The 18,327-nt window shown below is 36.3% G+C and overlaps 2 protein-coding genes across 2 annotated transcripts; one reads left to right on the forward strand and one right to left on the reverse strand.

Moving 5' to 3' along the window:
- On the forward strand, window positions 3,439-6,494 carry LOC104707244 (calcium-dependent protein kinase 4). Its single transcript, XM_010423551.2, has 7 exons — window positions 3,439-4,076; window positions 4,721-4,864; window positions 4,940-5,092; window positions 5,192-5,307; window positions 5,509-5,676; window positions 5,775-5,999; window positions 6,091-6,494. Exons 1-7 carry the CDS (start codon window positions 3,539-3,541, stop codon window positions 6,250-6,252), a joined length of 1,506 nt encoding a protein of 501 aa, XP_010421853.1. The 5' UTR covers window positions 3,439-3,538; the 3' UTR covers window positions 6,253-6,494.
- On the reverse strand, window positions 6,492-8,400 carry LOC104707245 (uncharacterized membrane protein At4g09580). The gene is made up of 4 exons (XM_010423552.2): window positions 7,994-8,400; window positions 7,295-7,565; window positions 7,037-7,207; window positions 6,492-6,956 (listed from the first exon to the last, which is right to left on the reverse strand). Exons 1-4 carry the CDS (start codon window positions 8,290-8,292, stop codon window positions 6,825-6,827), a joined length of 873 nt encoding a protein of 290 aa, XP_010421854.1. The 5' UTR covers window positions 8,293-8,400; the 3' UTR covers window positions 6,492-6,824.

An 18,327-nucleotide genomic window follows, 5' to 3' on the forward strand; every position in this document is an offset into this window, starting at 1 on the left:
AGAACGAGTATCTCAAGATAAAGTCAAGGATGTCGCAGAAGCAGTTGAAAATGAGGTGATAACGGTTAAAAAACCTGGATCAAGTTCAGCTGAAGGTGGAGCTATTGTTGTGAATGATAAAGAGAAAACAGAATCTGATGAGGATACAGTAGAACCACTGATACATGCGATAGACTTGAGGAACTATCAGTTGGTTAGAGATCGTAAGAAAAGAACTACAAGAGCACCAGAGAAACTAGCAGACTACACTCAGTTTTCATTTGCCTTGATTGCTGCAGAAGAAATCGAGGTTGAAGAACCATAGTGATATCACGAAGCTAAAGAAGATAAAGACTGGAAGAAATGGGATGCTGGTATGGATGATGAGATGGTTTCTCTATCAAAAACGGAAACCTTTCACATAGTTGATAGGCCTAAAGATCAATCCGTAATAAGTTGCAGATGGATCTACAATTATAAACCGAGAATTCCAGGTGTTGAAGCAAGTAGGTATAAAGCTAGATTGGTGGCTCGAGGGTTCAGTCAGAAGAAAGGTATTGACTATGATGATGTTTTTGCACCAGTGGTTAAGCATGTGTCAATCAGGATCTTAATGTCAAAGGTGGTAGATGAGGACATGGAACTGGAGCAAATGGATGTAAAAACAGCATTTCTACATGGTGAACTTGATGAGGAGATCTACAAGGAGCAACCAGAAGGGTATGTGGTGGATCCAAATAAAGATCATGTCTGTTTGTTGAAAAAATCACTTTATGGCTTGAAACAAGCTCTGAGGCAGTGGAACAGAAAATTCAATGGTTTTATGATTAAAAATGGTTTCAAGAGGAGTGAGCATGATTCATGCGTTTATGTCAAGGAGGTAAAACAGGGTGAGTATGTTTACTTACTCTTGTACGTGGATGACATGTTATTAGCAGCCAAGAGCAAGACAGAAATCCAGAAGCTTAAGGATGTTATGAGCTCAACGTTTGAGATGAAAGACATGGGAGCTGCTAGCAGGATTCTCGGCATTGACATCACGAGAAATAGAGAAGAAGGTACTCTTACTTTGTCACAGTCTGGGTATCTGGAAAAGGTTTTGCAAAGGTTCAGGATGGCAGATTGTAGGAGTGTAGATACGCCTATTGGAGCTCATTTCAATCTATCAGTAGTTAAAGATGAAAGTCAGTGTATTGACACTGAGACTACTCCTTATTCGAGTGCAGTATGGAGTATGATGTATGATATGATTGGAACAAGGCCTGATATGGCCTATGCAATTGATTTAGTCAGTAGGTTCATGAGTAAACCTGGAGGAGATCATTGGGAAGCAGTAAAATGGTTACTGCGGTACTTAAGAGGATCTACTGAGTTGAGTTTGGTATACACGAAAGGAGAAAACTTTAATGTTCATGGTTTTTGCGATTCAGAACATGCTAGGGATCTTGTAGAGAGAAGGTCTACAAGCGGATATGTGTTTACAATTGGTGGCAATACTGTAAGTTGGAGGTCGAGTCTGCAGAAGATAGTAGTTTTATCAAGCACTGAAGTAGAGTACATTGCTCTTACTGGAGCAGTTAAAGAAGCAATGTGGATCCGAGGTCTGCTGGAAGACATGGGTTTGAAGCCGACAACTGCTACTGTGTGGTGCGATTCACAGTCTGCAATATGTTTGTCTAAGAACAATGCTTTTCACGAGAGGACAAAGCATATAGACGTGAAGTATCATTTTATCAGGGATGTGATCGAAGCTGGAGAAATAGGTGTCTTGAAGATTGATACAACTTCGAATCCTGCAGATATGCTTACTAAAGGCATACCAGTTAAGAAGTTTAAGGAGGCTTTAGAGTTTCTAAAGCTGATTGAGTAATCACTTTGAGGTTATAGAGCCGAAGGTTAAATTCAAGCTGTGCAGTTCACTAGAGGGTGTATGAAAGTTGAATCAAGGTGGAGTGTTAAAAGGTATGGTTCTGATTCAATTCAATGGCTGGTTTAGTTGTTGGTTTAGAAGAAATCAGTATCCAATTTGGTGGAGAAGTCAGAACCGGGAATTGGTGAAGCATGGCAAATACTCTTTTCGCGAGAGAGGGTTTGTTACAGAAACACTGCTTATTTGGTATTAATCGCAGCTCAATCTTATCTTCTCTTATTATCTCGTTTCATCTTTTTCTCTCTTGTAACAGAAAAGTTGAGAGAGAGAGAGACTCAATTGTTGTTGAGTTCTGCTCTGATTATGTAATTTGTACTTCCTTGATATAGTAAATTGCCGAATTGATTCGGCCCCAGACGTAGGTCAGATCACACCGATCTGATTGAATTGGGTAAACAATCTTGTGTGTGTTCGTTGTTCTTTCTTTTTGCGTTTTGTTTTTTCAAATTGATTCAAACCGTTTGTGATACACCGTGAGAGAGTTTGTGAGGTTGTGAAGTGAGAGTTTTCTTAACAAGTAGATGGTGAGTTATACTTAGTATAGATTTTAAATTAGTTTACCTGCAGTTCTAGTTAACCCCGTAAACTAATATATTGATTATAGACGTGAATGGAAGAGAAGTACTTAAATTGAAGAATAATTTTGGCTGGCATACATGTACGATCGATCCTTACTTTAAACGCTTTTTAATTGTTTTGTGATTTATTCCACGCGTTTTTGTGTTTAGTTATTTTGAAACGTTATATCTCCTAGGCTCCTATAAGATGAGATATTGATATTTTGTTTGTAATTTTGTGAAAATGGCGTTTAATACAGAAGAGGAAATGATATAGAATTGTGAATAAAAAGACTCGCAAAATACTACTATTCGAGCGAGACTATACTTCATGTAATTTTGTGGGTCGCTAAGTCTAAGACAATCCACTTTTGTGAGTCTTCGGTTTGGTATTTTATGATTTTTATCCACAAGACACATCCAATGTATATTATTGTTTATCTAGTTTATTTTGTTAAACTAATATTCAATTAATACATCCAAATATTAGAGTCATTTTAGATCTCCAAATTTAGCCAATCCAACTAAAGTTTATACAGTTTTTGCAATTTTCTGCATTACATATATATGTAAAAATCAAATCAACTAGGATTTGCAATGAAATTATATTAGAACTTGTCTCATAATTTGGATCCAATTTGGTAGTGTAGTGAATAAATTATTAGATAAATAGTATTATAAAAAACTGAAAATTTTAAAAATTGTAGCTCACAAATTATATCACAACAAAATTAGTAAAATCCATAAATGGCGTGTCCCTTTCAAGTTTCAATTTCTTTTTTTTTCTCATCCGATTCAATAATTGAAATCTTTTCAATAGATTTTTCTTTTTTTCAATTCAATTTATTGTGATAGTATAGTTGGTAAAAACAAAATTAAAAGAATATAAATGTAGATGGTCACGGGATAATAAAAGAGCAACAATAATAAAATAATAATTGCATAAGACGAGTCAAACAACATAAAACAATGGAAGAAGACGAAGAAGAAAGGGTTCGTAAACTTCGTATGCATCTTCCTCCTCCTTTGATTAAAAACCCACAAAAAGCCAGAGACTTTCGAAACCAAGAAGATGGAGAAACCAAACCCTCGAAGACCCTCGAACAGTGTTCTCCCATACGAGACACCAAGATTAAGAGATCACTACCTCCTCGGCAAAAAGCTAGGCCAAGGCCAATTTGGTACAACCTATCTATGCACAGAGAAATCATCGTCAGCTAACTACGCTTGCAAATCAATCCCGAAACGTAAGCTTGTGTGCCGTGAGGACTACGAAGACGTGTGGCGTGAGATTCAGATCATGCATCATCTCTCTGAGCATCCTAATGTGGTACGGATCAAGGGTACTTATGAAGACTCTGTTTTTGTACACATTGTTATGGAGGTTTGTGAAGGTGGTGAGCTTTTTGATCGGATTGTTTCTAAAGGGCATTTTAGTGAGCGTGAGGCTGCTAAGTTGATTAAGACTATTCTTGGTGTTGTTGAGGCTTGTCATTCTCTTGGTGTTATGCATAGAGATCTCAAGCCTGAGAATTTCTTGTTTGATAGTCCTAATGATGATGCTAAGCTCAAGGCTACTGATTTTGGTTTGTCTGTCTTCTACAAGCCAGGTACTTACTTTGATTCATCCCTTCTTTATTGGAATCAAATGGTTTTGTCATTGTTGGTTGATTGATTGATTGCTTCTTTAAGAAATGTCTTGTTTGGTTTCTTGGATTCTTGTTCCAAGAAATGGTTTGAGTTTGTCTTTTCAGATTTGCTGCTTGAGCATTGTTAGGAAAAGGTTTAATTTTTTTAAATCAGGTTTTTTGACATTTAGTTGAGATATATGTATGTATTTATCAAGAAGTGATGCATTTGGTTCTTTGATTCATGGTTCTTTGATTCATCCTTTAGACTACTATATAACCTATGAAATCAAATGGTTGTGTCTTCATTTGTTCCTTGATTGCTTTTCTGATACACTATAAAGAAGTCTCTTGTTTGATGCTGAAAAACAGATTTCTTGATATGCTATCTGCAGGATCTTTGTTGAATGTTCAATTGAATATTGCTGCTTGACCATTGTTAGGGAACATTGATATCCTTTCGACTTATTTTTCTGAATCTGGATTTGACATTTAGTTGTGAACTTGTGATATATGAATGTGTTAATCGCAAGGTTTTGTTATATGTAAGATAAGCATATGCAGCAATGCTATCAGAGCTAGAATGTGACTAACAAAGCTGTCGTTATGTTATTTTGGCTCTTCAGGGCAGTATCTGTATGATGTAGTTGGAAGTCCGTATTATGTTGCACCTGAGGTTCTGAAAAAATGTTATGGACCAGAGATAGACGTGTGGAGCGCCGGTGTTATCCTTTACATCTTACTAAGTGGTGTTCCTCCTTTCTGGGCAGGTAAGTTTATAAAAATCAGTACCTTTGTTACTACTGTATCAAGCACATTGCTTACCATGTTTAATTTGCTTGCAGAAACTGAGTCAGGAATCTTTAGACAGATTCTGCAAGGGAAGATAGATTTTAAATCTGATCCGTGGCCTAGTATCTCAGAAGGTGCTAAAGATTTGATTTACAAAATGCTTGATAGGAGTCCTAAGAAACGCATTTCTGCACATGAAGCATTGTGTAAGTTATTCGAAATGATTGTTATCCTCTCCGCTGCATGTATTTTGTTGTTAATTCCTATATATGTGAAACTGAGTTTTCATCTGGTGATATGATCAGGTCACCAGTGGATTATTGATGAACATGCTGCACCAGATAAGCCACTCGATCCAGCAGTCTTGTCGCGTCTGAAGCAGTTCTCACAAATGAATAAAATTAAGAAAATGGCCTTACGGGTAAGCAAGAAGTTGTAGCTCTTTATTCTCCACTCTCATTGCTTAATCTACTGGTTAGGAAGATTGATTAAGAACATGCATTTCAAGAACTATCTTTAAGATATGAATAAGATTTAAGAAAATGGCCTTTGTAGTAAGAAAGTTATAGCCCTTTAATCTCCAAGCTCATTACTTATTATCAAGAACTGATTCCTTTGTTAGGTAATCGCTGAGAGACTCTCAGAGGAAGAAATTGGTGGTCTGAAGGAATTGTTCAAAATGATAGATACAGACAACAGTGGAACAATCACCTTCGAGGAGCTTAAAGCGGGTCTGAAGAGAGTGGGATCTGAACTGATGGAATCAGAAATAAAGTCTCTTATGGATGCGGTATTATACCAAAACAAAAACCATCTTTTAGAATTATCTATTTCTCCATACTAAAGATGTTCTGCTGTAATCACAATGCTTAAACTTGTGTTTGGCAGGCGGATATAGACAACAGTGGGACAATAGACTACGGCGAGTTCCTAGCAGCGACATTACATATCAACAAGATGGAGAGAGAGGAGAATTTGGTGGTTGCGTTTTCGTACTTTGATAAAGATGGTAGTGGTTATATCACCATTGACGAGCTTCAACAAGCCTGCACAGAGTTTGGACTCTGTGACAGTCCTCTTGACGACATGATCAAGGAGATTGATCTTGATAATGTAAGAAGCCTTCATGATCTCTTTCCTTTTTTGTCTTGTTTCTTAGTGAGTTTGAGTTTAAACTGATGGTGCAAATGCTTGGTTTGGTTAGGATGGAAGAATTGATTTCTCAGAGTTCACTGCAATGATGAAGAAAGGAGATGGAGTTGGGAGGAGCAGAACGATGAGGAACAACTTGAACTTCAATATAGCTGACGCTTTTGGGGTTGAGGACACCAGCAGCACTACACAGTCTGATGACTCACCAAACTAATTATGATACCTTTATACATTTTGGAACTGAAAAAATGAGAACCCACAAGAGAAAGACTGAATCTTTTATCTCTCTTTTTGTTTTCAATTTTATTTTTGTAGATGAGCAAACTCTCAGATTTTGTAATAGTATGGATATTTGCTCCATAATTTTCCGTTATTAAGTTTCCTAAAGACAGTCTTAATGTAAGAAAATAAGAGATACAAATTCCACAATGCAGCCGAATGCAATGATTTGGATTACAGGCATCAAAAGGATTTGGTCAAAGCAATGTCTTCAAGCATTTACATAATCATGTATTCATGTTACTACATAAGCCAATAGGCTGCAGAGTCGGACCTCTGAATCAACATTCAATATACAAAACCAATCTACAAAGGGAATAAGGAACTACAAAGAACGGCTTCCGAACAGACGACTAAGTAATAAACCAATCAAAGCCAAAGTTAGTGGTTTTGGAAGCAATCTTCTTCTTTAGCTTGAGCTCATATACACCATAAAAATCCTGCCATGTGACTGTATGGTGCTGCTCTTCAGTATCTATATAAATATATCTGTTGTCTTTTTAGTCTTCATTCGTACACTCTCTTTCTCTTTAGGAGGGCAGGGAATATGGAGATGGATCCAATGAGGAACAACACTGACAAAGTCTTGAAATCATACAGATCCTTCACTGATCTGAGATCTCCAAGAGCCAGACCAGCCTGTATACATGAAATAAATGTTCCGCCATTCATTTTTAATGTCAAAGAACCGCAATAAGAGATCTAACTATCAGACTCACTCTGACGGTGATGTACGAAGCAGGCATAAGACCGACTAAAGTTGCCAAAAAGAAGACATGGAAGGGTATGTCTACGATTGGAGAAGACAAATTGATGAAGAGGTTTGGAAGTGTTGGTGTTATTCTTAAGAACAGCATGTAGTTTAGCAGCCTATCTCTTCTCTTTGCGATCTGATCCAAAGCATTAATGATTTCAAGGCATTAACCCTTAAGAACAAGCGATGTAACGTATGCTAATATAACACAAAATGAACTTACCTCGGCTTGGAAGAACCTCAACTTTTCGGGCCACAACCAGTTAACTAGAGGCCTACCGACCAGTTTCGATAAGAAGAAACAAGAACATGCTCCAGCTGTTGCATTGAGGACAACAAGGAAAAAACCTCTAACCACACCAAAGAGAGCTCCAGCAAGCAATGACATAAATATTGTTCCAGGTATCATAAAAGTCTGCATAAAGATGTACGTCGAGCAATAACCTAAAATGAACCGTGCTTGGTACTCACTTGCATAAGATCCAAGATTCTCTCTGCATATATAAAATGTATCATCATCGTATAGTCAGACCAAGCCAATCACATTTACATTTCAAAGCTAATTTTGCTGCTCTCTAAATCCATTTTTCAGAATCTTCGAAAGATCCAACCTTTCAATTTGGTTTTTCGAAATTAGACTCCCAATTCAAGAGATCCACTACTAAAAGCTAGACACATTCAGTTTCTCCATTAGCTTAAAAATTCAATTCTCAATCAATCGAACAAGAGAACGAATACAAGCAAGTGAGAATGCTGCTTTCCAAAATCATGTCTTTAAGCTAATTTGCTGCTATCTAAACCAATTTCCCAAAAGATCCAAACTTTCAAATTGGGTTTTTGAATTAGAATTCAGATTCAAGAGAACACAACTCAAAGCTAAACACTTTCAATTCACAAAAGGAAGAAGCTTTTATAATCTCACTTGAGCAATCGAAGATCAGAGATAGTTCTCGGGACTTTGAGCTTCCCGTATTCAGCGGCGGGCATGGTGAGGTAAATACACAAAAGACCGGTGGTGAAGACGAGGAAGACGGTGAAAAACACGGCGAATTCCCACCGTGACAGAGGAAACCGCTCCGATTTGGTGCGTTTGCTCGTCGGCGTATCATCGTTTACGAGTCCTCCTTTAGCTGCCGATGACGCCGCGGCGCTCTCTTCGTCTTTCACGAGCTGTTGTTGTCTTCCTCCGCCGTCACCTGTTATATTCCGAGGTGCCGCCATTACTGTAATGCTCTCTCGAGAAAACCCAGTTTTGAAGGAATTGAAGAATTTCACCAACAAAATCTAATAAAGGTTTCAATTTTTTTTTTTTTTTTTTCTGCGTTTCGGTTTTCTTTTTGGGTTATTGTTTCTTACATTTTAGTATATACTAGAATTTACCCCAAGTATCTATACGTTTTCATAAATCATTTAAATAGATTAGTATATTAATATAATCAGGTTTTTTTAGTTAATTAATATAAATATTAGAATATTATATATAATATGTTGTATTTGTAAAATTTACCTTATAGTAAATTTCTTTGTTTTGTAATATTAATACACTTATATATATTTTATTTTGGTGTTTTTACGATAATTAACAGTACTTGTTAATAAAATTATATGGATTGACTTTGAAAAAACAATAAATATGTGTACTTTTAAAAATAAAATGAATTATGATTAAAATCAAATTTGTTTTAAGACCATGGTTTTGAGCATGTTCTTAAACCATGGTCAAAAATAAAATCAAATTTATGGTGACTAATAGTGTTAAAGACCATGATTTTTTTGAAAATCATTTCAAAAAATATTATTGCACAAAAATATACTCCAAAAATGTTAAGATAGATTTTTAAAATATATATCCGTTTATAAAAATTCAAATCACATCATATGATGAAAAAATCTAATATTTTTTTAACTTTATGTATTAAATAGTAATTCAAATAATTAAAGATAAGATTAAATAAAAGTGAAAGGAGAATTATATTTTAATCTAACATATTGCTTTAAATTAGGTAGATAGATTTTAGGAAATTTGAAATTAATATTATCAAATAAGGAAATGATTGTGTTTGGTTGTAATGATTGTAGAGAATTTAATTGAAACTTGTTTGGATACAAAGATAAAAAAAAGATGCCACAAAAATGTACTCCAAAAATGTTAAGATAGATATTTGTTATTTGTTGGAAATATCCAATTTCAGATGCAAAGACTAAGAATAAAATATTTGTGATTCACTGCAACCATAGAGTATATACCTTCTTCTTCAATGTTTGTTTTTCTCGCCCTGGGCGTTCGGAAAGAACGGTTTAAACGGGTCGGGTTGTTCGGGTGGTGCAAAATTCGGGTTTTAGGAATCTTTGCCGAATAGAACCGAAATTAAATTCGGTTTGGTTTAAACGATACACGGGTTATTCGGGTCGGTTATCAAGTTTTAAAAAGCTTCCGAGAAAAATTGTGGTCCTACATAATTCGGTTTATTTATACCAAATTCACCTGTTTTGACCTGATACTACAGAAACAGAGTACAAAAACAACAAAATAGAAGACAAATCACTTGCCTTACATTATAGAGGATAAGCTAGTTTTTGATCGAGTTTTACATCTAGCAACCATTACAGACCCAGAAGCTAATAAGCTAGCATATTATCATGTTTTAGCTAGCATATCATCAATGTTTAAGCTAGCTATTACATGAAGAAGCGGCTACAGAACCATCCAAAAGTTAGCAACTCTTACCAGAGTTGTTTGGTTTGCTGTTACAAAAGCATGCTAATCCGCATCAAAAAGTAGACAAAAGAGCAACTTCAAAGTCAGTATTATCCCCTGTTATCTCCAATAGTTAACGCTGCAAGGTGCATCAAAAAGGACAAAAGTGAAACTTCCTACCTACTTGTCCCATGCATACCAAACAATGTCAATAAGTAAATCAAAACAAATACTACTTTAACTTGTAAAGCTTAATAGGCAGAAACTTAACTAATAAGTAGACATACCTGCCATATTATGAGTAATCATGGAGGAGGAGCTAGAGCATTCCTTGAATCTACAAAAGAAAGAAAACAGTTAGACATTTACATTTAAACAAACTAAAGAACACAGTACAAAGAAGACACAATAAAAGTGACTTACCAAGAGATTCAAAGAACTCTACTTCTTCCAACATTTGAACCAAGGTAGCCACATCTGCTTCTGTTTTGAATGAACACCTTAACCACTGTTGGGTGCATACCAAAACCTCCACCATGTAAGGAGTTAAAGAACTCCTATACGGATCCAACACTCGGCCACTTGTACTAAAAGCTGACTTAGAAGCAACAGATGAGGCTTGCGATGCTAGAACATCTCTAGCAAATTCAGACAGGATTGGGAAATTGGAGCTGTTACACCTCCACCAACTTAGAACATCATAAGGCATCCTTAGCCTATTCTCAACTCTGAGCTCAGGTTTCTCTGCCAGATAGCGTTGCAACTCATTGCCACTCTCGTCATTCACCCTAAACTGAACCATCTTCCTCTAAAGAGACTCGACCCTCTCACAATCATCTTCTTCATCAGAAAACTCATCCACGCCAATTTGTTGCTCCGCCTCTACATTAGCTTGAATGTCAACTGGATTGCTCAGCCTTGATGAATACTCTTCATACAACCTCTTCATTGCACTTGAAACAATAGCAGAAAGATGCCTACTCTCTATTGTATCTTTGCCATATAGTTGATCAAAGCAGAGGGTCGCAAACTGCATCTTGTTGCGAGGATCAAAGACACTAGCTATGATGACAAGTGGATTCATGTTGTTCAATCCATCCCAATACTTCTCAAAATTGTCCCTCATGACATGAGCTTGCTTTCTGGTTTCCTCATCCGAACTGGCACACTTGGCGATCAGAGCCCTCTCAATGTTCACAATTTCATTGTAACATACCGACGACGACACAGACTTTGAAGCAGAGAATACCAAAGTTTCCTTGTAGAATTTCTTGAGGAATTTAACTAACCTTGACACTTCTTCCCATTCCACATCAGTTGGTGGACCAACTCTCTTGACCTTTGTCTTCTCATCCTCTTCGAGGAAGTCATCATAGTACAATTTTCCTCCGCCAGCATCTTCTTAAAGGCAACCCGCAGCTTCAAAGCAGAACTCAACATAAGGTAAGTAGAATTCCATCATGTAACAACATCCAGTGGCAAGCTGCCTCGGCATAGCTTCCCATTCTCACACCTCATCGCAAAAGACCTTAGCCGAGTGAAAGAAGATCGGACATACTTGACCGCATTCCTAATAGCCACAATAGTTGCTTTTACCTTCTTCAATCCATCACCAACAAAAAGATTCAGGATGTGGGCACAGCAACGCATATGCAAGAACTCACCATATCTAACCAAAGAGTCGTCCCCTCTCAGCCTTAACTCATCTTTAAAAACACTCAATGCCTTGTCATTGTTCCTTGCATTATCCACTGTCACTGTAAAAACATTCGAGATTCCCCAATCTTCTATGCAGTCCAGCAACTGCCTTGCAATGGTGTCTCCTTTGTGATCTGTGATGATCTTAAAGCTAAGGATTCTCTTCTACATTTCCCAGTTAGCATTGATCCAATGTCCAGTGATCACCATGTAGTTGTAGGAGGTTGTCGGAGATGTCCATATGTCTGTTGTTAAAGAGACCCTTTGTTTCTCAACAGCGAACAGGTTCTTCAAGGCAACTTTCTGTTGCAGGTAGATCCCAACAATGTCTTTAGTGCATGTCCTCCTAGAGAATGTCTTGTACATAGGGAAGACATTGAAACAAAACCTTTTCCAACCATCAGATTCTACAAATGAGAATGGTATCTCATTGACTACTACCATCTCATTTACTGACCTCCTAAACAGATGTGGATCATACTGAATCACCTTCAAGTTCCCTTTGTTATCACCACTAAGAACCTGCTGCTTTTCCTTTTCTATCCAATCCTTGTACTGCTTACATATACGTATGTGACCTATCATAGGACTAGTGCCTACTGTCTTCGAATCACAAGATATGTCTGCACCATAATACTTACAGTAGCTCTTAGTGAGATCTTCATCTCTCTGCAGAAAGTGTTCCCAGCAAGGTGCTCTTTTAGCATACTTCTTCCGTGCTTTCGGTGGCTTATCAGCTCCAGAAGCAGGTGCCTTACGCTTATTTTCAGCTTGAGTTTGTTTTGCTTCAGTCACTTGCGGTTCAGGTGGAGGTTCCATATCGATGTGCTCTTCAGACATCTACAATATACACAAAGAAGAAAAGAGATTACTATTTGTTAATCTCAAAACATTCAAACAAAACACCTAAATCTCAGAGACATCGAAGTTTTAAAATAAACATTAAACCATATATGACCCAAATTAATACAAATACACACGTTATGACCATAAACAAACAGTAAGACCCAAATTGACCATAAACAAACCGCAATACAACAATTAAACAAGACCACAATCGTTTATGAAGAAATCCCCAAATTGATTTTAAAACCCTAACCCTCAATGACCCAAATCAATACCATAACACAAGTTATGACCATAAACAAACTGCTACACAACAATTAAACAAGACCATAATCGTTTATGATGAAAGCCCCAAATTGATTTTAAAACCCTAAACCTAAATACCCAAATCGATACCATAAACATAACGAAAACCTAGAATAACATACAGAGAATGACCATTATTCAAAGGAAGAAGCGATTAGGAGAAAGAAAAAGAAGAAAAGCTTACGTTGTGGATTAGGGTTTGAATCCCAGACAAAGGCAAGAGGTGAGATGATGAAGATGATGTCGAAGATGATGAAGCTTAATCGGAGATGGAGAAGAGAAGATTTGATTGAGTGAAAGATCGGAGAAGATGAACGGAGATGTTCTCTGTTCTGCGGTATCGCGAAAGAGAGGAGATGGAGAACTCGAAGAAAAAAAAGAGAGAAATGAGCTTAGGGTTTAGATAAAATTATATATATGGCTGCCAATTTTCGGTTTAGGTAAAACCGATCGGTTCCGTTTACCTAACCGACCCGAAACCGAATCCGAATTCTGATTTGAATTATCACGAACGGTTTGCTCCTCACAAACCCCCAATTGCCGATAACAAAAATGTCGGGTTCCTCGGTTCGGTTTGTCCGGTTTTCGCCGATCTCCCAGGGCGATGTTTTTCCCTTGTCAATCAAGTCCGTTGTTCGCTAATAGAGAAACTTCTATTCTACACAGAAGGTTCACTAGTTAGTTGATGTCAGAATTGTTTTTTTTTGTTCTCTTCTTTTTAATTTATTATTAATATTTACATTACTAGCACTAGGAGTATTAGAAGAAGAAGGAGGAGTATTAAGGAAAAGAACTGAGTATCAGATAAAATGCTACAATGATGATTGAATTATATACTATACTAGTATACATGATGAGAAAGATTATTCATAAATTAAGAGATAAATGATTAGATTTGTGTAGGTGAATCTATATTTCATAAATTAGTTTAGATAAGCACTATTAGTAGCTTGCATATATTATCTTCTCTCAACCAAAAAAATGTGTTCCACTTTTTATATATTTACTTTGATGGGTAAAAGAAACATCATGTACCATCAACACGACAATATAAATTAATTATCTCTCTTAAATTGCTCCACGATCCTTTTAATTACACCACATTCTCCTCTTAATTGTTTCCCTTAAATGGTTGATACGGGTCAAAATGGTAAAGCTACAATGTATAACTATGGATCAACAATCCTCTTAATTACACCACGCCCTGCTTTAAATTGTTTCCCTTAAATAGTTGATTTGCTCCACGATCTCCTAAAATGTTATGAAATCGTAACTCATTTATTTCCATATTAAATGAAAGTAACACAAAATCATATATTCAAAAAACCAAAATCGGCTCAATATATGGTCCATAATGAAATCGTAACTCATTTATTTCCATTTAGACGAAATTAACACAAAATCCTATATTCAAAAAAACCAAAATCAGCTCAATATATGGTCCATAAATGGTTGATATGGGTCAAAATGGTAGAGCTACAATGTATAATTATGGGTCAAAATGTAAAGAATAAAATTAATTGCTCCACAATCCTCTTAATTACGTCACGCCCTACTCTTAATTATTTCCCTTAAATAGTTGATTTGCTCTACGATCTCCTTAAACGTTATGAAACTGTAACTCATTAATTTCCATATAAACCAAATTAACACTATAAATTATAAAATCCTATATTCCTATAATCCAAAATCGGCTCCTTCTATATATGATTCATATTTCCATATTCCATTCTAACCACCTTTAAACTCTAATAGCCTCTATTACCAATTATGAGTATAATTCCATTAAAGGATCTTCAGCCAGGACGTGTACCTAAAATTGTGTGTGGGCCGCCTTCTACGTAAATGACATGCAAAAGCTTTGCATTAAATTGGCAAAATTATCAGCCTAGATTTCCTCCTACTTGATGAACATGTATAAAACTTCCATATATTTATATACTTCATCTTCCTATTTTTATTAGTAACAGAAAACTGTATAATGCAGTCTACCTTAATTCAAGTTCAATACCCCAATACCGAGTTGACCGCTTCAAGGATGACCTTCACGAGGGGAGCATCTACAATATATCTGAATTTCAAGTAAATACTAGCTATCCACAATACAAACTAACAGATCATCCCTACATTATTAAGTTTTTGGATGGCACCATCCTTACATCCATAGTAGGAAACTCAGTCGTGATTCCACATGAGATGTTTAGGTTTCGACAACAAAACAAATTGTGGACTCTTGCTGGAACTAATCAACATTTACCTGGTAGTGTTTCCTCAATATTTATGTCTATCATCATGTTTATCTGCTCATCCGCTTAACATGTAAGTATTCACCTTCCAAATGTTGTTGGGGAACTAACAAAGATTCAAGGGACCAGTTTAGATGTCACATCCTTCGAAGACAAAATTACTTTATATTTGCGACTAGCTGAGTAAGTTTTTCATTCATTCCAATTAACTTGTACAAGTTTTCCCCCACCTACTAGAACTCAATTTATCCATAAATATATATGCAGTGGTAACAATGTCCGTATCATGGTATGGGATGGATGTGCAGTCGAATTCTGGAAGTTATATCTTCTATTGTCGGCAAATCAACAATACTAATAATCACAGCTGTCAATCCAAAGTCATATGGAAGTAGAAAATCTAAATTTCACCAAATAATGAAAATATCTTTATTTCACCTACGCCGTTTAAATATACTCCACCCTAATTCATCTAAACACCACCACATTGTATTTACCCAAACAAAAAATTGGTGATACTAATTTTACACATTTACTTTTCAATATTTTTGAAAAAATCAAAACACATATAACCAAATAAAAACACTTACACGTAGACAAGAACAAGTTAAATGAGAGACGGTTTTAACTTGGTGGTGTGTTATTATCTTAACAAAAAAAACACACAATGAATCCAATGGCAAATATCACATTTTCAAACCACTTTCACTCAATAGAAAGTACCATCAATCATCTTCGCCTGAAAATCAACAGACCACTACAAAACCAGTTCAATATCAACTACTCATTTCCTTTTTTCACGCGTGAAATCAAAGACTAGTCCAATTCACGCCTCAAAGACTTGCTTAAGTTTTTCCTCACATTTCACGACATAAACGAAGAGGCCGCAAATAGAATCACCAACCAAACACTCAATTTTGTCGATGCAGTAATCCTATCAGAGGAGACAACATCACCACCCTTTGAAGTGAGACAACATCACCACCCTTTGAAGTCACCCTGCAGATCGAAGATTCCAATACAAATGCCTTCACAAGAATAGATGTCGAAGTAGTGGTGGATGACTTAGAAAAGACACAAACATAAGCATCCCCTGATGAGACCGTCGACTGCACAATATGCCTAGAAAACCTAAGAGGCGAAAGGAATATAAGTATTTTGTCTTGCAATCATAAGTTTCATTTCCATTGCATAACTCTATGGTTAAACTATAATATATGTTGTACTATTTGTAGGAACGAAAACATACTTATTTAATATATTAAAAACAGCAGATGATTAATCGAAATAAACATTTCTCCAAATTTTAAAATTCCATCAGTGTGAGTGTAATTATTACTTTAAAAAATCTTTAGATTGAAGTTCATAAAATAATATAAAAAACTAAATTAGTATGTCATATCAAAAGTAATATTTTGAATTTGAAATATTACATGTAAGTGTTGAGTTAATGATAACAGGATTTTCACCCAGGGTATCAATTCCCTATCCAGTTGTAGTACAAAGGGTTATCAATCCAAATGGTTGTCATGCTAGCAGATAAGATACAATCAGAACTATGCAAGTCAAGCCAAACAATAGTTGGGTTTGATCTAACAATCCTAAAATAAACAAAAGAAAGCAAATAAACAAGAACCACACGACCTAAGCACTCGATGCAAGCATTCGAGTACAGGATCAGGTGGGGTGATCGAGTAAACAAGATAAGCAAGAACAGCTCGAAGGTATACTCAAAGCAGGTGATCGTGTACCTGTTCGGGTAAGGGATCGAGTTATGAATAAAATGTAAACAATCTAACTACAAAAGCTCCTAAGGATGGGGTAATTGACTCCTAAGTGTTCCTGACCAATATGGATGTCCTACATGTCTCAAGCAAATATTCCCTAGACAATGAATCTCTAAAATCTTGTTAAAACACTCTCGTGATAGAAACAATCAACCTTAATCACTTCTTTACCCAACTCTCGTTGGAGAAACATGACCAAGCAGGCAATACAAACCGATTCATTATTGTCAATAAACCGCTTACTCATATAATCCCTTAGGCTAAGTGAGTAAATCTCTAGCATTGATTGATTCAAGCATTTCATCTACACCTCTCGATGGTAAAACACCTTAGATCTAATCTCAACCTCTCGGGCTGTTGATAGCATTAAGAACACCAATCTAGAAGGGAATTTATAAAACACAAATATCAAAGCTAAGACATCCTAACCGATCAAGAACACAAAATCATCTATCCCATCCCTAGAAACTTTGTTTCACTACTCAGATCTCATTGCAGAAAACACAAGAGCATAAATAAAAGAAAATTGCATTATATTGAAAATAGAGTAGAGTGGAAGAGTATAGAATCGAAAATGCAAAAAGAAATGAAATTAAATCCTAACAAAGTGTAGAAAGAGTTTTGAGTCGCTCAGTTTCTCTCCCAGAAGCTCTCGCTCTATGTTCTGAGGGTCTGCGGCGTGCTAGGGCGAGAGGAAGAAGAGGGGGTTTATATATGGAAACCTATTAACCCTAGCTTCCCAGTCCTGCCCGTGGGTCTGCTCGATAGGGTGCACGAGGATGAGCTCGGGTTACTCTTCGGGTAGGCTCTCGGATTGTTCTTTCTGTTCTTATATCCTCCTCGATCGGGTTGGTGTTCGGACTGTTCTTCCTGCTCCGTAGCTCCTTCGGGTACATGCTCGGATTTGACCTTGTGCCTCCCCATTTTTGGCTCTTAAGCACCTGTTTTCATCCAAAATATGCAAATGCAAGAATGCAACACCCTAAATGTGGATTCCTACAGTAAATGACCTAAAAATGCTAAGGTTAGGGTAAAAACAATGCAAAATATGGACAAAAAGGGATGCGTAAAACATGTAAATTAGAGAGTTATCAGACCCTTAAACTTAAATCTTGCAATGAAGTAGGAGGGTGCCATTCTAAAATAGGACTCAAAACCTTTGGAGCTAAGCGAAGGATTCAAGCTATAGTCCTTAAAGATAGTTTAATGGTGCTAAGACCAATAAACATACTTACAGATATTTTTCTATGCTTATGACCATGCATCGATTTAGTTCAACCTCCAACTAACAGCAAGGACTTGCAATTCCAAAGAACATCTCTTTCACATTCATTAAAGTGTTTGGCGAATTCTTGCAAATGAGAAGTGAATCAAGCTCAATCGGTTTCAAGGGTAAGACTTTTTGGTAAGGTGGCTTCAAACAAATTCTTTGGGTGGTTTTCTCTCAAAAAAAGAAATGCTAGACAGTTGTGAAAACTATCTAAGATAGAGAACAATTTGGGCATACAAAGCTTAACTCTTGATAATCTACCCATTTCTCATTCATCTTTTTTTTTTTAATCAAACCCCCTACAACAAAACTACTCATAACCTTGATTTTAACTCCCTTTTTTTTTGTAATCCCTAAGGTCTAAACTTTAAACATCTAGCTCTTTTTTTTTTTTTTTTTTTTTTT

Source organism: Camelina sativa, chromosome 8 (genome assembly GCF_000633955.1).
Source record: "Camelina sativa cultivar DH55 chromosome 8, Cs, whole genome shotgun sequence".
In the NCBI taxonomy this organism is placed as follows: domain Eukaryota; kingdom Viridiplantae; phylum Streptophyta; class Magnoliopsida; order Brassicales; family Brassicaceae; genus Camelina; species Camelina sativa.